The 22,090-nt window shown below is 50.4% G+C and overlaps 2 protein-coding genes across 2 annotated transcripts in view; both read right to left on the bottom strand.

Annotated features, from left to right (window-relative positions):
* Positions 1–4,074: 4,074 nt before the first annotated feature.
* Positions 4,075–17,347, bottom strand: LOC135249927 (lysine-specific demethylase 6B-like). The gene is made up of 16 exons (XM_064325633.1): positions 17,163–17,347; positions 16,653–16,820; positions 15,933–16,466; positions 12,194–15,609; positions 11,924–12,050; positions 11,179–11,284; positions 10,575–10,780; positions 9,951–10,072; positions 9,651–9,719; positions 8,909–9,057; positions 8,438–8,552; positions 7,949–8,136; positions 7,656–7,797; positions 7,285–7,411; positions 6,262–6,432; positions 4,075–5,609 (listed from the first exon to the last, which is right to left on the bottom strand). The coding sequence occupies exons 1-13, from the start codon at positions 17,313–17,315 to the stop codon at positions 7,667–7,669; spliced, it is 5,484 nt and encodes a 1,827-aa protein (XP_064181703.1). The 5' UTR covers positions 17,316–17,347; the 3' UTR covers positions 4,075–5,609; positions 6,262–6,432; positions 7,285–7,411; positions 7,656–7,666.
* A 249-nt stretch (positions 17,348–17,596) lies between these two features.
* Positions 17,597–22,090, bottom strand: part of LOC135249700 (lysine-specific demethylase 6B-like) — an 85,390-nt gene continuing 80,896 nt past the window's right edge. Inside the window, exons 5-10 of the mRNA XM_064325218.1 lie at positions 21,568–21,686; positions 19,786–19,940; positions 19,108–19,231; positions 18,780–18,869; positions 18,122–18,359; positions 17,597–17,656 (exon numbers count right to left, since the gene is read on the bottom strand). Of these exons, the coding sequence (XP_064181288.1) occupies positions 17,597–17,656; positions 18,122–18,359; positions 18,780–18,869; positions 19,108–19,226 (507 nt within the window). The 5' untranslated portion in view covers positions 19,227–19,231; positions 19,786–19,940; positions 21,568–21,686. The remainder of the gene's footprint in view (positions 17,657–18,121; positions 18,360–18,779; positions 18,870–19,107; positions 19,232–19,785; positions 19,941–21,567; positions 21,687–22,090) is intronic.

Genomic DNA, 22,090 nt, shown 5'->3' with positions numbered 1-22,090 from the left:
TAGTCAAGCAACCGAAATGGCAGTTGAAGACCCACCGTATGGTTCCGGAATCTTTGCATAGTCGCTGATGGTATGGTAGGATTTTTTAAAATTTCAAAATGACAGATTTCAAACAGTACCGTACCTCCAGTTCTGCAGTAGGACGGAGTGTAGCACAGTGGGTAAGGAGCTGGGCTTGTAACCGAAAGGTCGCAGGTTCGATTCCCCGGGTAGGACACTGCCGTTGTACCCTTGAGCAAGGTACTTAACCGAAATTGCTTCAGTATATATCCAGCTGTATAAATGGATACAATGTAAAATGCTATGTAAAAAAATGCTATGTAAGTCGCTCTGGATAAGAGCGTCTGCTAAATGCCTGTAATGTAATGTAATGTAATGCGGTAGTCCAGCTTTGTCGGTCCCTCTGACGCACAAGAAACACTCCCTAGTGGTTTTCTCACATTGTATAGCATGTACCATGTCGGTCTACATGTTCCAATAAACAGCACTGATTGAGGCACAGCGAGTTAAATATCCGCTTCCTGTGGACTTCATAGTGGCCATTTTGAACTCCACAGAGATGCTGGGGAAAATAATCTGGAAGAGGAAGAAGAAAGAGAGAGGTGAAGAACAGGGCGGTGAGAGAAGGAAGGAGACGGAATGATTTGGAAAGAAAAAAAAAAAAAAAAAAAGCAGTTGTGTGTTCTGGATCCCAGAATGATTAGGGAGGAAAGAGGGTTTGCTGAGACAACAAGCAGAAGTGATAATCAAGAGCAGAAATAATCGTGTTATGAGAACATTGCTGCACCCCAGACTACGTGCATAGTACTGTACCTCTATCAGAGAAGTGTGGCCAAAATTAAAACGATTAAAATGGCAACAGGAAGTCATGGACACCAGAAGCAAAGACGTTAAAAAATTATATTCAAACCACAAAAATCTGTGTATTATAATTAAGATACAATTAAGGGCAAAATTCACAACAATGGGCAAATGCAAATGTGTTGTCGTACATGAACCTTAATCATAATTTTATAGTTGTATGCAAATATGAGAAATATTAAATTGCTGCTGCTGTATTATTTATGGGAAAATAAATTGCACTAGAACAGCAATAAAAGTGAACTAGAACAGCAGTCATTATGTGTGTGTGTATGTATATATATATGTATGTATGTATATTTATGTGTGTGTGTATATATATATATATATATATATATATATAGTAAGTCTGTGAAATATTTGGCCACAGTGAAAAAAGAATTACAGCATCTATTTTTATTGGGATGCAGTATTCCTGATTTAATTATTTTTTATTAGCAACTGTTCATTGGTTTTGTGGATATCTTCAGATTTTCCTGATATTGTCATGAAATTTGGAAGTAAACTAGTTATTGTAACATTTGGACATTTTGAAAATGTTCTCAACCCTTGCTGAAAATCACTAATGCAAAACAGGTTTTCTGCACTATGGGGTTAAATAGGCTCAAATTGTGTTTGTTGTTCTTGGCAAAACTGTTTTGCATATTATCAGTATGTCACTATGCAGTAGAATAGAAGGGAAGTTCTCTTCTTGCCACATGGGGGCGAAAAAACTTTTTTTTTCACATGGATTTTGTAAGACCATCATACATTTGTCAGGTTTGCATTTGGATCTGAACAGGGACTGTTAAAATGTGTTGTAAATGTGTTTTTCTGCACTAAACAGACACCGACATAAAGAACTCACACTTACACTCCAGGTCTGCAAGTTCTCTGAATAATATCTGCCAAGACCTGACCCCCCCCCCCCCCCATCTTCCTGTGGAGTAGTGTGTTTGGGGGGAGGGGGGGGGGTCATCCTATTCTTGTTTAAACAAGGATTTCCGCAGGTTTGACTTAAAAAAATATTTCTATATATACGTAAGTCCACAATTATTGGTACCCTTGAGGAAAAATAGGGGGAAAAAATAGGGGCTGTATTCGAATAAAAATATTAGAATACGTTTTACAAGACAATGATCCCAGACATATACTACGTTGCCAATAGACATCCAACATCTCATCCAGAATTAATGGCATTAATATGGAGTTTGTCCACCCTTTCACCCATAACAATCTCCACTCTTCTGAGAAGGCTTTATACTAGATGTCGGAGTATTGCTGCAAGGATTTCCTTCCCTTCAGGCAGAAGAGCATTAGTAAGATCAGGCACTGATTCACTGATTGGGCGATCAGGCCTGGCTAGCAGTTGGCTTTCTGACTGATCCCAAAGGTGCTGGATGGGGTTGAGGTCAGGGCTCCGTGCGGGCCAGTTTAGTTCTTCCACGCCATTCTCGACAGGACCGTTTCTATATGGACCTCGCTGTGTGCCCAGTGGTGATGTCATGCTGAAAAAGGAAAGGGCCTTCCTCAAACTGTTGGGGAAGCACAGAACCATCTAGAATGTCATTGCATGCTGTAGCATTAAGATGTTTCCTTCACTGGAACTAAGAGGCCTAGTTAGGGACGTTCTAATCACTTACAGTATTTGTAATCTCACACCCTAAAGGGTTAAGAGAAAGGCCTGTGGCCCCCCCCCCCCATGGTCCTGCAGTAGGAAACGTGAACACAGGACATGACTGATAAGGTGGGTGGGGGATGTCTGACGCTGGACTCAAGGCCAGTTTGTGTCCTGTAAATTTCACAGGCCTGTGTGTGTGTGTGTGTGTATGTGTGTGTGGGTGTATGTGCGCGCGCATGTTTGTGTGTGCATGTGCGTGTGTGTGTCAGGTTAGGTGATGTTTCATTGGCAAAATAGGCTAAATCAATGCCAAACCAGTTATATCATATATATTAAATGGACAAGACTAAATAGTTTAATTTTATTGTCGGGGAAATACATTTTTAAGTAACACGGAACACTTAGCTAACACTAACATATGGAGCCTGACTTGGTCCAAGTCCCTGATCATGATCTGTTCCTTCTTCTAGCTGTTATTAACTCCGACCTAATTATGTTCTTTCCCTGGGGAGAACTTTCTCTTTCTCTAGAGAGTCGTTCTGACTGTGCGTTCATACGCATCTAGATCGTTAATCTTTTCTACTGCTTTTATTTGGAACCAAATTGTTTTTGAAGTGCTGTCTGTGGAAGCCGGGGATGTAATGGCCAAGGTGTTGCAGAAAACTCAAGGCCAATGGAACTACCGAAGGACACCCTTTGTTTTTCTACGTGTGCCTATCGAGTGAACAAAGTTGAGAAAATAGCCCAAGAGTCCACTCCATTTCCTTTCACACATCACTGATCACCCGCAGGAAGCAACTTTAGATAAGGTAATCTAAAAATATATATAATTAATCACTTGTTTTTAATTTTGTATTTATTCAGATGGATAGGGAATCGTGTTAATTTAACAAGCACGGTGAAATAAATAGAAATGTGTTTCAAGAAATTGATTGATGAAAAAAATATTTTAAACTATAGTCTTTTGTCTTGTCCAAAACTTGAAAAAAAATGTAAATGTCATTTTTTGATTCAGTTGGATATGAAATCATGTTGAACAATGGTGAAATAATGAATATAAATTGTTAGAAGACATGATGAAAAACGTGTTTCAGTGCCAAATTGCAAAATATATGTCTATAGTCTTATGTCCAAAATATCTAGAAAATTTTTAAATGTCATTTTTTGATTCAGATGGATATGAAATCATGTTGAATGATGGTGAAATAAATGAACAGAAATTGTTGACATTTATGATGAAAAAAGTGTTTTACTGCCAAATTGCAAAATACACAAGACTGTTGCCTTATATCCCAAAACTGTAAAAACTTCAAAAATGTTTTTTCTTCTGGCTCTCTCTTATTGGCCAGCGAGCTAAACAAGAGATGTCTCAGTGGGCCAGGGAGTGTGTGTGCGCGTTACACTTCACACTGGACAGCCCTATCAAATTCTCCCAGAGCACAAACTGATACACACGTAACAGTGGGAGATCTATCTTTTCCAAACCCGTTAGGACAGTTTATTCAAATGGCTCTGATGACCTCCATTTAGCCGGTGAGACCACAACACACAATACACTGGTACTGAGCCTTCGCCTCTTCAATCCCACCAAAATCAAACACAAATGCTCTGCGTCAGGTTTATCAAAAGCTTTTATTAATAAGTCGTAAATGTCACACAAATTCACGAAGTGTTTTAAGACATGTCTGGCTCAGTTTGTTTGGTGTGTGAATTCTCTAAACAGTGCAGTTTAAATGAACGGAAAGAAGGAAAACGCGTATTGCAACAGGAAAAATAGAATTTTTTTTAAAAAAAAAGAAAAAGTTCAGAGAAACTTCAGCACCTTCAAATCCCTTGTTTTTTTTTTTTTTTAAAACAGTTAAAATTAAGCAAGACGACAAATTTCTCGTGTACGAAAATGTGTTTTTGGGTACAAAGACAGCTTTCGATTAGTTCTGACCTACTGCAGCTCAGGGCTCTACGATCTACAGAGAAGGTGAAGTTATATTTATAGATATATCATTTATATATTGGAAAAAAGGAGGGGGGGCTAGGGGAGGTTCAGCACCAGAAAAACAACCCTCCCCAAAACCCCCCTTCAAATATTACAGAGGAGTAATAATAGAAAAGCTTTAAAATTTCTGACATCCCTAATAAAAAAAGGGGAGAACATTGATATCCAATAAATAGAAGAAACAAAATATATAAATAAAAAAAAAAACACAATTTACAATTTAAAATCTTAAAATCCAGAGGAGGAATTAATCCATAAACAAACAAAGGAAACGGGAGGTATAACGAACAAAATTCACCAAACAAAATTCATATATATATATATATAAAACGAGGGAAAAGTGAAGGAAAAAGACCCGATGTGTTTCCTCAAAGGGTGTACGAGGATAAAACTGCCCCTCCTGACGAAATAAAATATTTACGCAAAACAAGATTTACAACACACAAGATTCTCAAAGACAACTGAAACCAACGAAAAGTCTTCTTAAAACCCGTATGTTTTTGAAGCATTCCAAACAATTGTATTTTTTTTTTGTTTATTCTTAATGCTTTAGAAAAATGTTCATATCTCTATTATTAGTATTTTCCATCATCTTATCTAAATACAAGTCACAAGGCCAATGTGGTATAATCTAGGCTGATCTAGTTTCAATAAAATTGAATAAATAAAAAAGAAATTAAACAGCACCCCACGAAAATTCAAACAGCATTTACAAATTTTCAGCATTTCACAATAAAAAAAAAAAAGAACGAAAAGAAAAAAAGAAAAAAAAGAAAATGCCATTGAGATAATAAACTCCCTCAGTCATGTGATCCTGTCATTACCATAACAAACGCTGCTTTCCATGGAGAATCCCCTCAGAGCCAATCAGCAGCGGGTAGACAGGGCAGACGACAGTAAACAGGAGTCCTATTGGCTGATGTGGTATTGTAAACAACATTTAGTAAACTGGTTTTCGATTGGCTGCTCGGCAAGAATTAGCAGTAGTAGTAAAAACCAAAAACAAGAAACAAAAGAAAATAAAATTCCTTGAAAATGACCAAAAAAAAAAACAAAACAAAACAAAAAAAAACTTGTGTTTTATCCTGGCAGGCAGGAGTTTTGGTTATGGCTGCAAGACGAGGGTCATCCTCATCGGGAGCTGGGTGTTGGAGCCTGGGCAAAAAAAAATTTAAAAAGAGAGATAAGACTTGGGAATTTTATATAAGGTGTGTATATGTAATATGCATGTGATGTATGTGTGTGTGTATGTAGCAATACAGGTGTAGAATGTGTGATGTGTCTTCGTCCCACCAGGTGTGTAACCTCTCTTCAGACTTCCTCAGTCCCATCTTCGTGCTGTCATTAATGACCACTCTTCAGACTATACCTGGACTAATGTCACCACTTGTGTATCATTTCACTTTAAATACCCCCTTTCAAGGTGTGTATAATGTGTGTGTAGTGTGTGTGTGTAATGTGTGCAATGTGTATAGTGTGTGTGGTGTGTGTGTGGTGTGTGTGTGTGTGTGTGTGTGTGTGTAGTGTGTGTGTGTGTGTGAGTGTGTGTGTGTGTGTGTGTGTAGTGTGTGTGTGTGTGTGTGTGTAGTGTGTAGTGTATATAGTGTGTGTGTGTGTATAGTGTGTGTGTAGTGTGTGTGTGTGTAGTGTGTGTGTGTATATAGTGTGTGTGTGTGTAGTGTGTGTGTGTTATGTGTGTGTGTGTGTATAGTGTGTGTGTAGTGTGTGTGTGTGTTGTGTGTGTGTGTGTGTGTGTGTATAGTGTGTGTGTGTGTATATAGTGTGTGTGTGTGCGGCTCCTCCTCACCAGGCTGAAGGTGTCGTAGATGCTCATTAGCTCCTCCATGCGGTACTGCTCCAGCACCACCACGTTGGCCAGGCTGGCGCTGCGCCCGCGGGCACAGTCCTCGCAGTGCACCACGTACGTCTTCCTGTTTCCCGTCTCGCTGGTCACAAACAGCAGGTCGAACACCTCCAGCTGCGGGGGGGAGGGGGGAGAATGACGACGATTAGCGTGCTCGTACACTATTACCCTACATCACTATTACACTGAACTGTTACACTATTACATTAAACTAAACCCTACATCACTATTACACTAAAATATTACACTATTACATTAAACTAAACCCTACATCACTATTACACTGAACTGTTACACTATTACATTAAACTAAACCCTACATCACTATTACACTAAAATATTACACTATTACATTAAACTAAACCCTACATCACTATTACACTGAACTGTTACACTATTACATTAAACTAAACCCTACATCACTATTACACTGAACTGTTACACTATTACATTAAACTAAACCCTACATCACTATTACACTGAACTGTTACACTATTACATTAAACTAAACCCTACATCACTATTACACTAAAATATTACACTATTACATTAAACTAAACCCTACATCACTATTACACTGAACTGTTACACTATTACATTAAACTAAACCTTGCACAATTATTACACTAAAATATTACACTATTACATTAAACTAAACCCTACATCACTATTACACTGAAATATTACACTATCACATTAAACTAAACCCTACATCACTATTACACTGAACTGTTACACTATTACATTAAACTAAACCTCGCACAATTATTACACTAAAATATTACACTATTACATTAAACTAAACCTCGCATCATTATTACACTGATCTGTTACACTATTACATTAAACTAAACCCTACATCACTATTACACTGAACTGTTACACTATTACATTAAACTAAACCTCGCACAATTATTACACTAAAATATTATACTATTACATTAAACTAAAGGGGGGGAGACTCACATCACACTCGTTGCAGTAGTAGGCCGGCTCGTCCTTCACGCGGCTCTGGTACGAGATCTTCTTCCCCGCTGCCACCAGCTGGTCCCTCAGGATCTGAATGTGCTTGATGGACTGGAGGAGACAGTGCCTGAGAGGAAGGGAGGGAGGGAAAGAGAGATATTTTGATATTTAAAAACCCCGTTTATTGGGACATTGTTCAAACACAGAAATTACTGCACTTCAAGGGAGGGAGGGAGGGAGGAGAGAGAGAGAGAAAAGCCAAGGAGAGAAACTTAGGACCAGGGCTGGAGAGACCAGATGGAGAACGCACACACACAACCAACGAACACCAGACAGGCGGACCAGATGCAGACAGCACACTCACGCAGAACAACTCACTGTACTAGGTGTCCGGGTCCGTGACCTTGACGGTGCGAGCGATGTTCCAGGACACGTGGATCATGGGCACGATGGACTTGACCTTCTTCACCTCGTTCCACTCGAAGCGCTCCAGCGCCAGCTGGTACTGATAGGCTGCGGGGGGGGGGAAAAAAAAAACACAGGAAACGCATTACGATTGGTCCTCCTCCGACTCTACCCCTATAGCGCGCGGCTTCCGTCCGTGAAAACGCCTCCGGAGGTTTAAGGAGGAAGGGTCGCTTTCGGCCCCGGTCCCAGGACTCACGGTTGAGGGGTCCCACGTTCCAGGCGATGTTGTTGCACCACCCCACGGCCTGGACCCAGTGCACCGTCCCGGCGTTGATCCACACCAGGTCCCCCGGCCGCTGGATGAAGCGGTACACCGGGATGTTGGAGCGGTACAGGTCCTCCAGAACCGGCCACCACGAGCCCGTCAGGTAGTCCACCCCGTGTCTGGAGCAGGACGGAGAGAGAGACGCACTTAGGAACGCAAGCCTAGCAACTCGGAAAACCTCAGCTAAACTTCCAGCTGCTTAAAACCTGGACCTCTTAATGTTTGCTTATAAACGGTATCCACCAAACTTAACAATTTTTGTATTTTTATTTATTTAAACTAAAGTTACTTCAGTTGGATATCCTGGCGTAAATGATCAATGTGGTTCTTTAGAACCCCCCCACCCCCCCCAGGGTTTTTCTTGTTCAGGACCACCTAAGTGCCTTTGATTTCCTGATCGGACCTCAGTACGCCACTCACTTCTCACAGAAGTTGCTGATGGACTCCCAGTAGTTGTCGTGCACCGCGAACCACTCGCAGTCCCCTGGGCCGATGTTGATGTTGACAGAGCAGAAGTTGTTGTTCTCCTGGTGCCCTGTGAGCACACACACACACACACACACACACACACACGGTTACATTTTACACGTGCATCTCAGACTTCTAACAGAGGCGCTATATCCAGAGCTACTTTTTTATACAACTTATAATTTCTTCTTTCACATATGTATTCATTTATACAAGTTTTTTTGGAATGTGTTTTCAAAATTCCAAGTCCGTGTGTTCTAGAACTCCACTGCTTTCAGTCACCAGTAGCGATTGTGACATCATTAGAATGTTTTAGAATAAAGGCCCCCAACCATTGTGTTACAATGCAGCCCAATTGTGGACACTGATTTCTCCGACTGCGCGCACAGACACACACAGACACACACAGACACACACACACACCTGGCGTGCGGCTCCCCGGGACCTTCATGTAGAGCTGCACACTGTTCATGCCCAGGATGGTGTGGCCCACGTAGGTCAGCATGTTCCCGCTGGACGTCACGCGCATGAACGCAGGCAGCTTCATCAGCTCCTGCAGCTGCGGCTTCCACCTGACCGCAAAGAACAGGCACGATCAATCAATCCCCGACTTCATTACGCTCGGTTCCTGCTACAGCCATAAACGACTTGTCAAATTAAAAGTGCATTCGTATTCTGATTATAACAATAATAATAATAATAATATACTACATATAATGATAAGCCACAAAGGTTATAAAGTGATTTACAAAAATGTAGAAATAAAATTTTAGAAAAGCTAAAACTTTAATACAAATAAATGTAAAGCTTTCTGATGAAATCTGGGCAATAAAATGCAACAAAACAAATTACAGAACTGCAGGCAAAAAGACCAGAATAAGTGCGTTTTTTTTTAAAGTGATTGAAAAGCAGACACTGATTCATTCTCAGGAGATAATCCCATTCAGCTCTCCCCACAAACACCTACAACGTGCAACACCACATTCGGCCAGCAGATGTCAGCAGCGCTACACCGCTGGAGCTGTGGAAAGTTCTGGAACGCCAGGGAGAAGTTGCGCACTTGGGTTGGAATGTTGGAAGTCGCCGGAGCACCCCCACCACTTCCCCAAACCTTCCATCCCTCTGTCCGCCCCCTCCCCAAACCAGTGTTGATTTCCTTTCTCACCTCTTGGCGTCCGAGAGGTCGATGTTGGTGCCAAACTTGATGATCTTCCCCACTGGTTTCTGTTCAGGGCTGGGTGGGGGGGGCAGAGCAATCGCAGTGAACAGACAGTCATAAAAAAATTAAAAGGTGACATCCACAGCACGTTTAATCAAATTAGGTTTTTTATTTTACCAGACACCGCATATACACAAAGATTTAATGGAATACATTTAAGTTTAATCACATCAACTGATTTTCAAAACAGCATTATGTAACCCATGACAGGATTGTAAATAATTAATAGAGGGGGGGAAACACTACCTAGTGTTGGTGGTGCTGGTAGCAGAGGGGGCATTGACTGGGGCCTCTAGGGCATCAGCTTTCTTCCTCTCTTCTTCGTCATCATCATCGTCATCATCCTCTTCATCGCTGCCCTTCTCTTCCTGCAGTCAGAGAGTGAAGGGGAGGGGGTTACAGAAGGGAGATGGGCAGGAGGAGTCAGGAGAGGTCTGGAGCTCATGTAACTCAGATGAATGGACTCCCACATTTTTAAATAATGCCGTCTGCTAAACAATCATAATGAATGTAATGGACTGAGATTCAGTGTAATAGACTGGTGGTGTGATGGGTTATGGATGCAGACTCCTGGAAGCTGGAGGCCTGGTACTGGGCGTACTTGGTGATGGTGGTGTGTGTGTGTGTGTGTGTGTGTGTGTGGTTGGTATGTGGTTTATGGGTACCTGTAGACTCTCCTGGAGGCCTGGTACTGGGCATACTTGGCGATGGTGGCGTATGTGTGTGTGTGTGTGTGTGTGTGTGGTAAGTGGTTTATGGGTACCTGTAGACTCTCCTGGAAGCTGGAGGCCTGGTACTGGGCGTACTTGGCGATGGTGGTGTGTGTGTGTGTGTGTGTGTGTGTGTGTGGGGTAAGTGGTTTATGGGTACCTGTAGACTCTCCTGGAAGCTGGAGGCCTGGTACTGTGCGTACTTGGCGATGGTGGTGTGGGAGCGGCTGCTCTCGCAGGGCCAGGTTTGGGAGGACCCGCTGGCGTCCCAGTTCTCGTCGGCCGGCTGCTGCACCTGCGTGCGCACCTCCACCGCGTGGTCCCCGTTGGCCTCCACCAGCGACTTGGTGGAGAACAGGCCCAGGTCTGCACACGAGGACAAGAGGGGGTGGAGGTCAGGGGAGGGGTGACCGGTGGCAGTCAGGACAGGTGGCAAAACCACCTAAATAGTACCCCGGGCTCCACCCATTTTACTTTGGCTGAAAAAGTTTCTGGTTTTAACGAAGATTTCACATTATAAGAAGATGTGCAAGTGTGTAGTAAAAAATCTTGTATTACAAGTTGCTGGGTGGACAATAATTTTTTCAACATGGCAACAATGTGCTTCAGTATTATCATGATATCAGAAAGCAGAAACGATCTATATATCTGACAATACACTGTCACGTGCTAAAGCCTTATACTGATAGCATATGTTTGAATATACTGTCTAATAAGGTCTGTCTATTGTAAGGTTTATAGGGGGAAGGGTGTAGGAGCCTCACTCAGTCTGAGGGATCCCGCTAGGCCCCGGATGACGGTGATGGGGTTTTTGGGGTCGGTGCAGAACTGCAGCAGGACGGGGGAGAAGGCGTCCCGCTTGCTCTCCAGCTGTAGGGGTAAAAGGACACGATCAGCGAACCCGGACACTCCGTCAGGCCACGACCCAACACACGTCATATAGGGGTTAGCCGTCGACTGAGCCAGCACTGAAATTACTCAAAGCACTGCAACTTGTTTAAAGTATTTCACTTAAAAACATGATACCATATTTATTCAAAGCTCTGCTACAAGACCAGTAACCAGTAACACTTACCAACAAAGATATTTTTAAAAAATTATTTTGTCTCAAATTATAGTGATAATCAACATTCCAATAGATGCAAATAGCCATAATGTAGAAATTATTTCATATTTTTCAGCAGTGTGGTTTGAGAGGAGAGCAGCAAAAGGAATTTGTCCAAGTGAGATACCACAGTCTGCCACAAGGGGGAAGCACAAAGCAAGTAAAACAATTACCAGACTTTCCTCAAACTCAAAGTCAAAATCACATTCAATATGCATATGTACACTCGTCTATTCTCTTTTTAATACCGGCACGTCTCGATTGCTTTCTATAACGCGCAGAGTGCGATGCCTGAGAGAACAGGCAGGCGCAGCCGGTGAAATTGAAACTCGAAACGGGAATGAGGTCACTGACGGAGTCGTGGGTCCGCGGGGCCCATGTGACCAGCGAGTTTGGGGACTCACATAGATGCTGGGCGTCGGGGGGTTCAGCTTCTCTCGCGGGATGGGCTGGTCCGCGCTCACCACGGGTTTGACGGAAAATGCGGGGAGCAGGTAGGACTCCCGAAACTTCCCCTTCACCCGTGCACCCCTGGGAAGGAAAAAAAAAAAAGGAACCAGACGTCAGTCTGGTCTAACCGCACCTGCCCCCGATTTGATCATGGGTCAATAATAATGACTCAGTACCACCCCCCCTCCCCCCCCGCCCCCCCCCCCCCGCCCCCGGCCACTCACTTGCAGGCCCGGATGATCTCCGAGGCCGTGTTCTTGATGCTGATCTCCGCCAGCGGGATCCTCTTCTCCTCCACCTCGGAGGCGATGAAGGTCTCCCGGTCGCCGCTCTCCACCTTGATCAGCCGGATCTTCAGCTCCTTGGGCGGGCCGGCGGACAGCGCCTTCAGCTTCAGGAAGTCGGCCACGCCCAGCGTGGAGGCGGAGCCGGAGCCGGCCACGCTGCTCATCATGGCGGCCCCGCTCGCCTTGGGCGCACGTCCGCCCGTGGGCCCGCAGTCCGCCGGCTCGCCGTCGCTGGCCGCCGTGTCCCCGTCCTCGGACCGCCGCTCCACCTCCGGGGCGACCTCCTCCTCCTCCTCCTCCTCCTCCTCCTTCAGCCGGACCTTCTCCCGCACCTCCTTGCCCTGCAGATCCAGGTTCCCGAGGACCTGCCGGCTCCTCCGGTCCTTGTGGTGCTTACCGTCCTTGTGCCGCCTGCTGGAGCCGGAGTGTGAGGAAGAGGAGGAGAGCGACATCTCTTCTCTCTTTTCTTTGTGCTTTCTCTTCCTCTCCTTCCGGTCCTGGTGTTTCCTGCTCCTGTTGCCGTCCCTGTCGTGCTTCCTCCTCAGGCTCTTCTCCCTCTCCCTCTCCCTCTCCCGTTCCTTCTCCCTCACGATCTTGTGCACCGTCTTCTCGTGGTCCTCCTTCTCCGTCTTGACTCGACATGCGGTTCCGGTCGGGACGGCGTGCCGGGTCAGCAGAACCTCGCAGCTGCGGCCCAGCTCGGCGAGCGAAGACTCCGAGATGGTGGTCAGCTTCATCTCGGCACGGAACCCCGCGACCTTTGAGTCCATCCCAACGGGGCCGGAGTCGGCGGGCACCCGCCTCCTCTCCTCTCCCCCGAAATCGGTCGCCGTTCGTCTATCGACCCCCTTCGCTTCTTTCCAGACGGCACGCTCTTCCTCCTCGGTCTTCACCCTGCCCTCGCTCAGGGCCCTCCACCCAGCCTCGCCCTCAGGAGAGGCAGAGGGGGGGAGGGGCTTCTCTGAGGTGGCGTGGGCGGAGTTCCGGGGCGAGCTGCCGTAGCCCGGGTGGGAGGCGGAGCCCGAGGTCGGGGAGGTGCCCTGCTGACGGCAGATCTCCGGCCCGAGCGAGAGGGAGGAGGAGTACTTCACCCCTGTGACAGAGTTGGGAGGGGGCCTTCCAAATGGGCCGCCCCTATAGGCATACTTCTGACTCCCCAGGACCGAAGCCAGGGACCTGAACATGCTGTTGACGCCGGTCTGGTGGAGGTGTGGCCTCTGTGGCGGCGGCGAGCAGGACGCCTCGTTGCTTTCTTCGTCGTCCTCATCCTCGTCCTCGTCGTCTTCGCCATCTCCCTTGGCTGGGTCCGGAAGGCCGTACAGCTTGGCCAGGTCACTGTGTCGGTAATCAGCCCCTCTGCCGTCCTGGGCCTGCGAAACGAGGGGCGCTGCGGGAGGGGCACCGCCCTGGCTGGGTTTCGGAACCACCTTCATTGCCTCTTCCTCCTCTTCCTCGCACAGCGAAGACGCCAGGGATCCCTGCCTGCTGAGAACGGGCGGGCTGGCGTGGGCGTTGGTTCCCAGGTCCTCCACGGGGTGCTGCCGGGGCGCGGGAATGAGATTGGGGGCGCACAGGTAGCCCTGTATGGGGGACGGGGGCGGATAGTGGCCCAGGTCCTGGCCCGAGCACATCTCCTCCTCCTTCTTGATGGACTCGTCCAGCATCTTCATGATGTTGGCCAGGCCGTCGGGCAGGATGGTGGACAGCTCGGGGGGCTCCTCTTCGAACTGGGCGCTGTCCGAGTCGACGCCGCCGCAGTCCTCCAGCCGGCCCAGGCCGCCCGTCAGGCCCGCGAGCTTGCGCCCGGGGCCCATGGCGGTACTGGAGCTGGAAAGACCGCGGCTGCTGGTGGAGGAGGAGGAGGACAAGGCCTCCCTCGGTACGCCCTGGAAGAGCTTGGGAGGCTCCCGGAGCAGAGGGGCCAGCAGGGAGCCGGGGCCCCCGCCCTCTCTACGGGCCGTCTCCTTCGGGGAGTCTTTGGATGGGGCGGGGGAGGGCTGCATCACAGGACGTCCCGCCGCGTTCTCGAGGGAGGCAGGCAGGGCCGAGCCGGTTGGGCCAAGGTAAGGAGGGCAGGTGGTTCCTGAGGTATTCTGGGAGTTGGGGCTGTGGGACGTCCCGCCGCTGCCGCCCCACCTCTCCCTCTGTCTCTGCTTCTCCCTGGCGAACTCCGTCTGGGGGGTCAGCGGGGGCGGCCGGGAGGGGGGCGCCGTTTGCACCGAGGGGAGGGCGGGGGCCCCGGCGCGGCTCAGCCAGGGGTACGGGGGCGAGGGCTTGATCGAAGGCGGGGGCGGGGCGGACACCGCGGAGAGAGGAGGCGGCCTGGACACGGTGCCCGAGAGAAGCCTCTCCAGGTTCTCGATGGCGCGCTCTTCCTCGCGTTTCCCGCCTTTTTCTCCCTCCTTTCCCTCCCGCCTCTCCGCCGTCTTCCTCTCCTGCGGGGGCTTCCTGGCGCACTCCAGGCTCCTGAGCTTCTCCTCGGCCTGCATGTGTCCCTGCAGCTCCGCGTCCAGCTTGTCCAGGGCCTCCTGGATGCTCTGCGGCCCCGCGGAGGTCTGCTTTGGGCAGAGGGTGGGGTAGGCCGCAGCGGAGGGCGGCCGAGGGGCAGGGGGCGCGGCTACGTTCTGGGGGGCGCAGACTTTGTGGGTGGCAGGGGCTGCAGAAGGCGAAAGCGCAGGAGGAGCCCGCTGGGGGCCTTTGGGGTACTCTGGGACGGGCGGACGCTTGGGGACGGGGGCGGGGACGGGGGCGGGGGCAGCGGTCAGGGGCGCCGTGGCTGACAGGTGCAGTTTGGAGCTCGTGGTTTGCTGGGGGCCGCCGGAGGCTGTGCTGGTGATGACCCCTGACCTTTGGAAACCTGAGCAAGAGGAGGAGGAGGAGGAGGAGGAGACCGAAGGGGGATTAGGCAGCCCCAGGTAAGGTTTGACCTGCACAGAAGAGGATGGAGGGTACGACTGCGCCTCCTTGTGGTACAGACTGGCAGTGCCCGTGTGGGGGCCACTGAGACCAGGGTGAATGAGCGGCGGGCACGCACGGGGCAGATCTGGGGGCAGCACGACGGGATCTTTGCCACCCCAGCCGAGGCTGCCGGACGGCGCCACGGAGCCAGCAGGGGGCGCTGTCCCACGGGCGGTGCCGCCGTGGCAGAGGCCGTTCTGGTGTGGAGGCGCAGTGCTGTGGGCGCTGGAGGTGATTACGGGGGCTCGGGGGGGCTCCTGCGGGGGGCCGGTGCGCTGGACGTTTTCCTCCCCAATACGATGATGATGATGGTTATGATGATGATGATGGTGGTGCTGCTGCTGCTGCTGCTGCTGACCCTGAGATTCCAGTACAGGCCCATAGAGACCCGAAGCCTGAGGACAAACACACAACACACCAATAAACTCAACACTCACACACACTACACACCTCAAACGAACACACACACACACACCCACACACACACACACCCACACACACAACACCACACCACACACCACACACAACACACACACACACCACCCCACACACACACACACACACACACACACCACACACACACACACACACACACACACACACACACACACACCCACACACACACACACACACACACCCCACACACACACACACACACACACACACACACACACACATTACTGGCGGTAAGTTGGCGGTAACGGGGGCGCTCTCTCACCAGTATGTGGCCGTTGTGCCGCGCGTGTGGCCTCCAGGCCTCCGGGGGCGTGTGCTGAGGTACGGTGGGGGGGCCCGGGGGTCCCGTGTGCCCGTGCCCGTGCCCGGGGTGGGGGTGGGGGTGTGGGTGGGGCTGGTGGTGAGGGTGGGGGTGGCTGTAAGGCACGCCGGTGAGGTTTGCTGGTGAAGGGGCGGGCCTCCCTCGGTCCCGCTCTGCGCGGGGGGGCGGGGCGCTCACGCCGCCGGCCCCGTCGGGCCCTCGAGGGGGAGGACCCCCCCGGGAGTCGGCGCGGGCATCGCGACCCTGCTGGGGGTGGGCGAGGTGGGCAGGGTGGGTGGGGTGGCCTGGGAGGGGGTAGGGGGTCAGGTGGGGGTTGTGTGGAGGCTTCCCTGGTCCCTGAGGCGGGAGGGGCAGCTTGGGTGGCGGGTGGGTCCCACGGCCTGGACCATAGCCCGAATTAGACAGGGGAGGCGGGGAGACAGGGGTGGGGCCTCCAGGAGGAGCCTTGTAAGTGTAACCCCCCATGTCTTGTGACTGTAGAGGAAGAGACAGGATGCCACAGTCATTTTTTTAGTTTCTTCTCAAATACATCCATCGATAGAAGACAGATCAATCAAACCAGTCGCTATAAAATACATGATCTCAGAGTGAGGAATATTAAGTTAAGGTTACTGACCCCGGTTACAGGGGAACATGGGGGGTGGGGGGAGTCTCACTGACCTGGAAGTCCATGGGACCCCCCTTTCGGTCGGGCGGGGGCCAGGGGGCTCCCGTCTTATGCAGCGAGTTCCAGAAGCCTGGTTTCGGAGGGGGGTACTGTGGAGGGTGCAGCGGGGGTGCCTGTGGGTGTCCTGGGATAGGGTAGCGCTGCATTGCTGGGTGGGGGATCTGGAGAAGGGAGGGGCACAAATTAAACACTCTGCTTCCCGACAGGTTCATGAAACTCCCTGTCGGACGCCTGAATGTCTGTGCATTCGACTGTAATAATGTTTTTATTTGTAATATACATGCTTTTTCGCGGTGCTGCCTGTTGGCCAGGTCTCCCTTGCAAAATAAGAGCCCTGGCCTTTATCTCAAGGGGACTTTTACTGCTAAAGTAATACTGCATTTCAAGAAAGGCTGAGGTGCTCAAAATGCATTGAACCTTTCTGGGGTCTGAGCATCTCCCGCAACGGCCAATAGGACACAAAGCAGCACCCCAAGCAGGAACCCGAATGTGTGACCTCTGACCTGCTCGGAACTGGACCCCCTTGTCCTCTTGCTGGGGCTCGGGCAGTCCTCACTGGGGGGCGCTGGGTGATGGAGGGGCGGGGGCGGGGCGTGCTGGATGACAGAATGTTCCCCGAGGGGGGGTGCAGGCCTCTTCAGCTGGCCCCCCATCATCTTTCCCGGGAATCCCCTGGACTGCTGAAACAGGGGGGGCAGTTAAAAAATCTGCAATAATCCACTCAAACTGTATTTCATGTGCCATTTAAATAAAGTTGACCGATTGAAATATTAAATGACTCCCAGCCAGTAAAAGTGAAGGAGAGTTAAGTTTAAGCCAAAAAATCAGTCAAAATCACAAAGTCGGCTGTGTAAGAGTGAGTTTGAATGGAAACAAAAGCTAATGGCGTAAGTTTGATGGAGCAGCTTTGGGTCACCTTGCTGCACCCGCTGCACGGTCACACCTCGCCAAGGGGGGCGCTGTTCCGGGCACCGTGCTGCTGGTGGGGGCTCCCAAACTGACACAGGAAGAAGGGAGGTCAGTCACGGGCGCAAGATCGGATTTTTACAGATTCGCCATTCGGTGCCCTATGGCCTCGCCCATCATTGGAGGTGCTACACCCATAACCTTACACTACACTACATTATCCAGGCACACTTACACACTTATCCAGAGGAACTTGCACACCTTAAGCATTTAGAGTAAAGTAGAGTATTTAAATAGTATCCATCAGTACGGCTGGATTAAGTGTCCTGATAAGTGCCTTGCTCAACGGTGCAACGGCAGTGTCGTACCTGGGAATCGAACCTGCAACCCCCTTGGGTTCGGCAACCATTATCCTGCACTACCACCCTGAAGAACGTCTCTAAACAAAACAAGTGAAGCTCTTCCACTCCTCCTCCAAATCATCTCCTCCTCATCCTGCCCCACCTCCCCCTGTACTCCATCCCTTCTCCACCCTCCCTCCCATCTCGTCTCTCACCCTCAGCAGCTGGTTGGGGCGGGGGGCGAAGTGGCCCCCGGGGCCAGGGCCGGCGGCGTAGCCGTTGTGGGGCCGGGCGGGACCCGGGTAGGAGCGGGCGGGGTCGTCGGGTTTGGGGCCGTCCTGCTCGTACAGGTGCCCCAGCTGCTCCCAGAGACGGGGCTGCCGCTGCTCCCTCTGGAGCGCCGACCCCACGGCCTGGGACAGCTCCAGCTTGTCCGGGCCTCGAACCGGCGGCCTGGGGGGGGGGGTGCAGGGGTACACAGTCACTCCGTGAAACCACAACCTCGACTCAAATCAAAAACTTTCTATTTGTACGGCGCTTTTTATGAAAACGGTCACACTGTGACACTGTTTCTGCAGCGTAGCAGTTCTTCGCGTACCGTACGAACAGCACAGTGCTAATGCAGTCAGTAGCAGTGACTGCTATTGCGCAACGCCGCGGCACTGGTGCGCAATATTTGCTAACGTGTTGTGTACATCTCCATGGAAACAAACTGTGTGCGTGCGCGTGTGTGTGTGTGTGTGTGTGTGTACCCGCGTGACGCGCGTGCGTCACGAGCGGAGTGTTTACAGAACAGCAAGGTGTGTTGTCGGGTGTTTGCTCTGTCAGCAAGGAGAGGAGGGAAGGGGGCGGCGAGGGCGGCAGGAGACTCACCCATTATTAAAAAATTTACTCGGATGGTTCGGGCCGGTCATGTGACCCGGGGGTAAGTGGGGGAGGGGCTGACTGGCACTGGAAGAGCACCTGGAGCGGGAGAGAGGGAGGGAGGGAGGGAGTGAGAGAGAGGGAAAGATTAGAAAAAAAAACCTCACAAACACAGAACCCAGGACGTTAGCGTTAGCATTAGAGAGCAGGACTAGCGGAGAGAAGGAGGCGATCAGGACAGGGACAGGGTCAGGGGAGCCGGGGGACTCGGGCTGGCGGACCGGGTGGGGGGGGTGGGAACAGCGAGGGCGGGGCCGCGCGGCGCAGGTGAGCTCACCTGGGGGGAGGGGCCCAGGCACGCCCGCCCACGGGAGCCCATGGTGCTCGGTTCAGACTGTCCAGAGGGAAAGAGTCCCGTGTGCCTCGCCCACCAAACTGCTCCGCTGGGTGATGCATCCAGCCTGGGGTACAGAGGCAGAGACCCTTATACCACACACCATCTGATACCACACACCATCTTATACCACACACCCTTATACCACACACCATCTTATACCAAACACCCTGATACCACACACCATCTTATACCACACACCCTGATACCACACACCATTTTATACCACACACCCTGATACCACACACCATCTTATACCACACACTGACACCATCCTATACCACACACCTACACCACTATACCACACACCCTTATACCACACACCATCTTATACCACACACCCTGATACCACACACCATCTTATACCACACACCTACACCACTATACCACACACCATCTTATACCAAACACCCTGATACCACCCACCTACACCATCTTATACCACACACCCTTATACCACACACCTACACCACCCTCTTACACCACACACCCTTATACCACACACCTATACCACTATACCACACACCCTTATACCACACACTTACACCATCTTATACCACAGGCACACACACGCGCACACACACTAGCCGATCTGAGCGTTGGCGGAGGTAAAGGACTCACCACACTAGCTGAGTCCGTGAAGCCCTCCACTGCAGCACTGAGAGGGCCGCACCCCAACACCTAGGGTAGACCGTCCGTCTGCCTGTCCGTCTGCCTGTGTCTGTCTCACTGTCTGTCCGCCTTCTGCTCACAGCCGCTCGGAGCCTGCAAGTCAGCTGGGGGGGGGGGGGGGGGCAGAGATGCAGTACGGGGTCAGTACGTGAGCTCAGACCATATGGGCCTGCACAGCACGCTCCGTGTGTGTGACTTTGGGCGAGTGAGAGAACGCAGCAGGAAGAGAGAAAGAGAAAGAGAGAGCAGGAAAAAGGGATGGTGGTGAAACAAAAGAGGGAAAACTGAGCAGAGAGAGAGAGAGAAAAACAAGACCTGCAGACGATTTCAAGGGGGGGGGGGGGGGTTTGGGACAATCTCATTAATGAAAATATTGATTTTTTTCCCCCATATTTTCTCAGTATGTGTCACTGGTGGACGAAATCACTTGATCTCTCTGCCCTGCATTTTACTCATGTCATATCACCAGCCACCTCCAGGGGGTGCCATAAACACGAAATCACAATAGAGGAAATGAACAGATACTCACTCAGAAGTGGAACACTGCATGAGGTAACGAGTTCAGTGAAGAGCACAGTGTAAAGTGTAAAATGTGCTGAACGCCCTTCCTATGTGTGTGCACGTGTGTGTGTGTGTGTGTATGCACGCACACAATACCTTTGTGAGTGCATGTATCTAGGTGTGTAAGGCCATATGCGTTTTCTGTTTGTTAGTACCCCCACATGTCTACAGCTGCATACATTTGTTTAAGCCTACAAATTTATGTGCGTGAGTTAGTGTGCATACATCCGCGTGAACCTGTGTGTGTGTGCCAGGTTTGATACGTCTGTGCAAACGTCCGTCAGTTTGCACATGTCATTTGTGTGTGTGTATTTATGAGCGTGAGCGTGTGTGTGTGTGCGTGTGTGTGTATGCGCGTCTTCGTACAAATAAGTGTCAGTTACATGAAAGGAGGGCCTAATCTCATTAGGACAGGCGTGTGGAGAGTGGGAGGGAGACCGTGACTATGGGGGGGTGGGGTGGGGGGGGTGCGGGTGGGGGCTAGAACGGAACAGAAGGGCAGAACAGCATGCAGGGACAGATTAAGGAGGCATCAAAAATAAAACCTTTTTTTTTTAGGGGGGGGCGGAGAGAGAGAACAGGCTGTGCCGGTCCCAGACGCCTACGCCGACTCCCCGCCGGCGAGCGTACGCACGGTCCCCCCTGAAAGCTGGGATGGAGGCGACCGTCGTTACCGCTCCCAGAATCCCACTCACTCGCCGGACGCCAAAATTAGACCCGGCAACAAAAAAAAACAAAAAAAAAAACAAAACCAGATGCCTCCCACTCACTGGGCTCGGCCGCGGCTCAAAGACTCTGCCGCTCGCGCTATAAAAAGCCCGGCGGGATATTTTAGCCGGTGCCGTGTTTAGCCACGGGGTGGGGGGGGACAGAAATAGACGTGACACACAAATGCGCAGTCATTACCACCCAGCGCAGACGCTCAAGTCTGAGAGAGAGAGAGCGGGGGGGATGACAGGCGCGCGTTTTAAAACGTTACTAGCCAGCCGCTCCGTTACAGACAGGAAGTGCGCGGTTCTGTTGTTCTGCTGAGCCGCTACCTCTCGTGCAGGGCAAGGCGCCATCGAGCAGACGGGAGGACGGGAGCTGCTTTTTTAGGGAGTTAGAGGGAGACGAAGCAAAGAACAAGAAAGAGAAAAAAACAACACAGAAAATAAAACATTCCCTTACCGCTCAGATTAGCATCGACTGGCAACAACCCGCAACCCACGATCGCAGCCAATCACGTCTCAGCTCCGGCTTCTAGTAGCCAATCATCTCGGCCGGGATTCGGTCAGCTGTGCGTCTCTCTGCGAATAGCAACGGGGACAAAGAAAAGGATCCCTCGTTAACCGACAAAGTCACGGACTGGCCCGTGTGCGCATCCCCTATTTATCCTCCTTCACGTAAACACAGGGCTCTACAGTTCCACTCCCACAGCTGTGCCCAGACACCAAACTCGGCACGGACTTAAAAAAAAAAAGGGGGGTGGAGGATCCAGACGTCAGCTTGGCTTCCCCCGAAAACCAAACCAGACAGGACTCAGTCGCAACAAAACCAAAAAACGAAAAAAAAAGGAGAAGAAAGAAGGAGAGAACTGCAGACTTCTCGGCCGTCTGGGGAAGAAACGAAACCGCCCCCCCGCTGGCGAAACTCGGCGCACCAGCTAGCGCTGGCGGTGGGACGCGAGCGCCCAGAGGAAACGGCGAATCAA

This window comes from Anguilla rostrata, chromosome 3 (assembly GCF_018555375.3).
Source record: "Anguilla rostrata isolate EN2019 chromosome 3, ASM1855537v3, whole genome shotgun sequence".
Taxonomy (NCBI): Eukaryota; Metazoa; Chordata; class Actinopteri; order Anguilliformes; family Anguillidae; genus Anguilla; species Anguilla rostrata.
The sequence above is the reverse complement of the archived record's forward strand: the minus strand, read 5'-3'. Positions and strand labels throughout refer to the sequence as shown.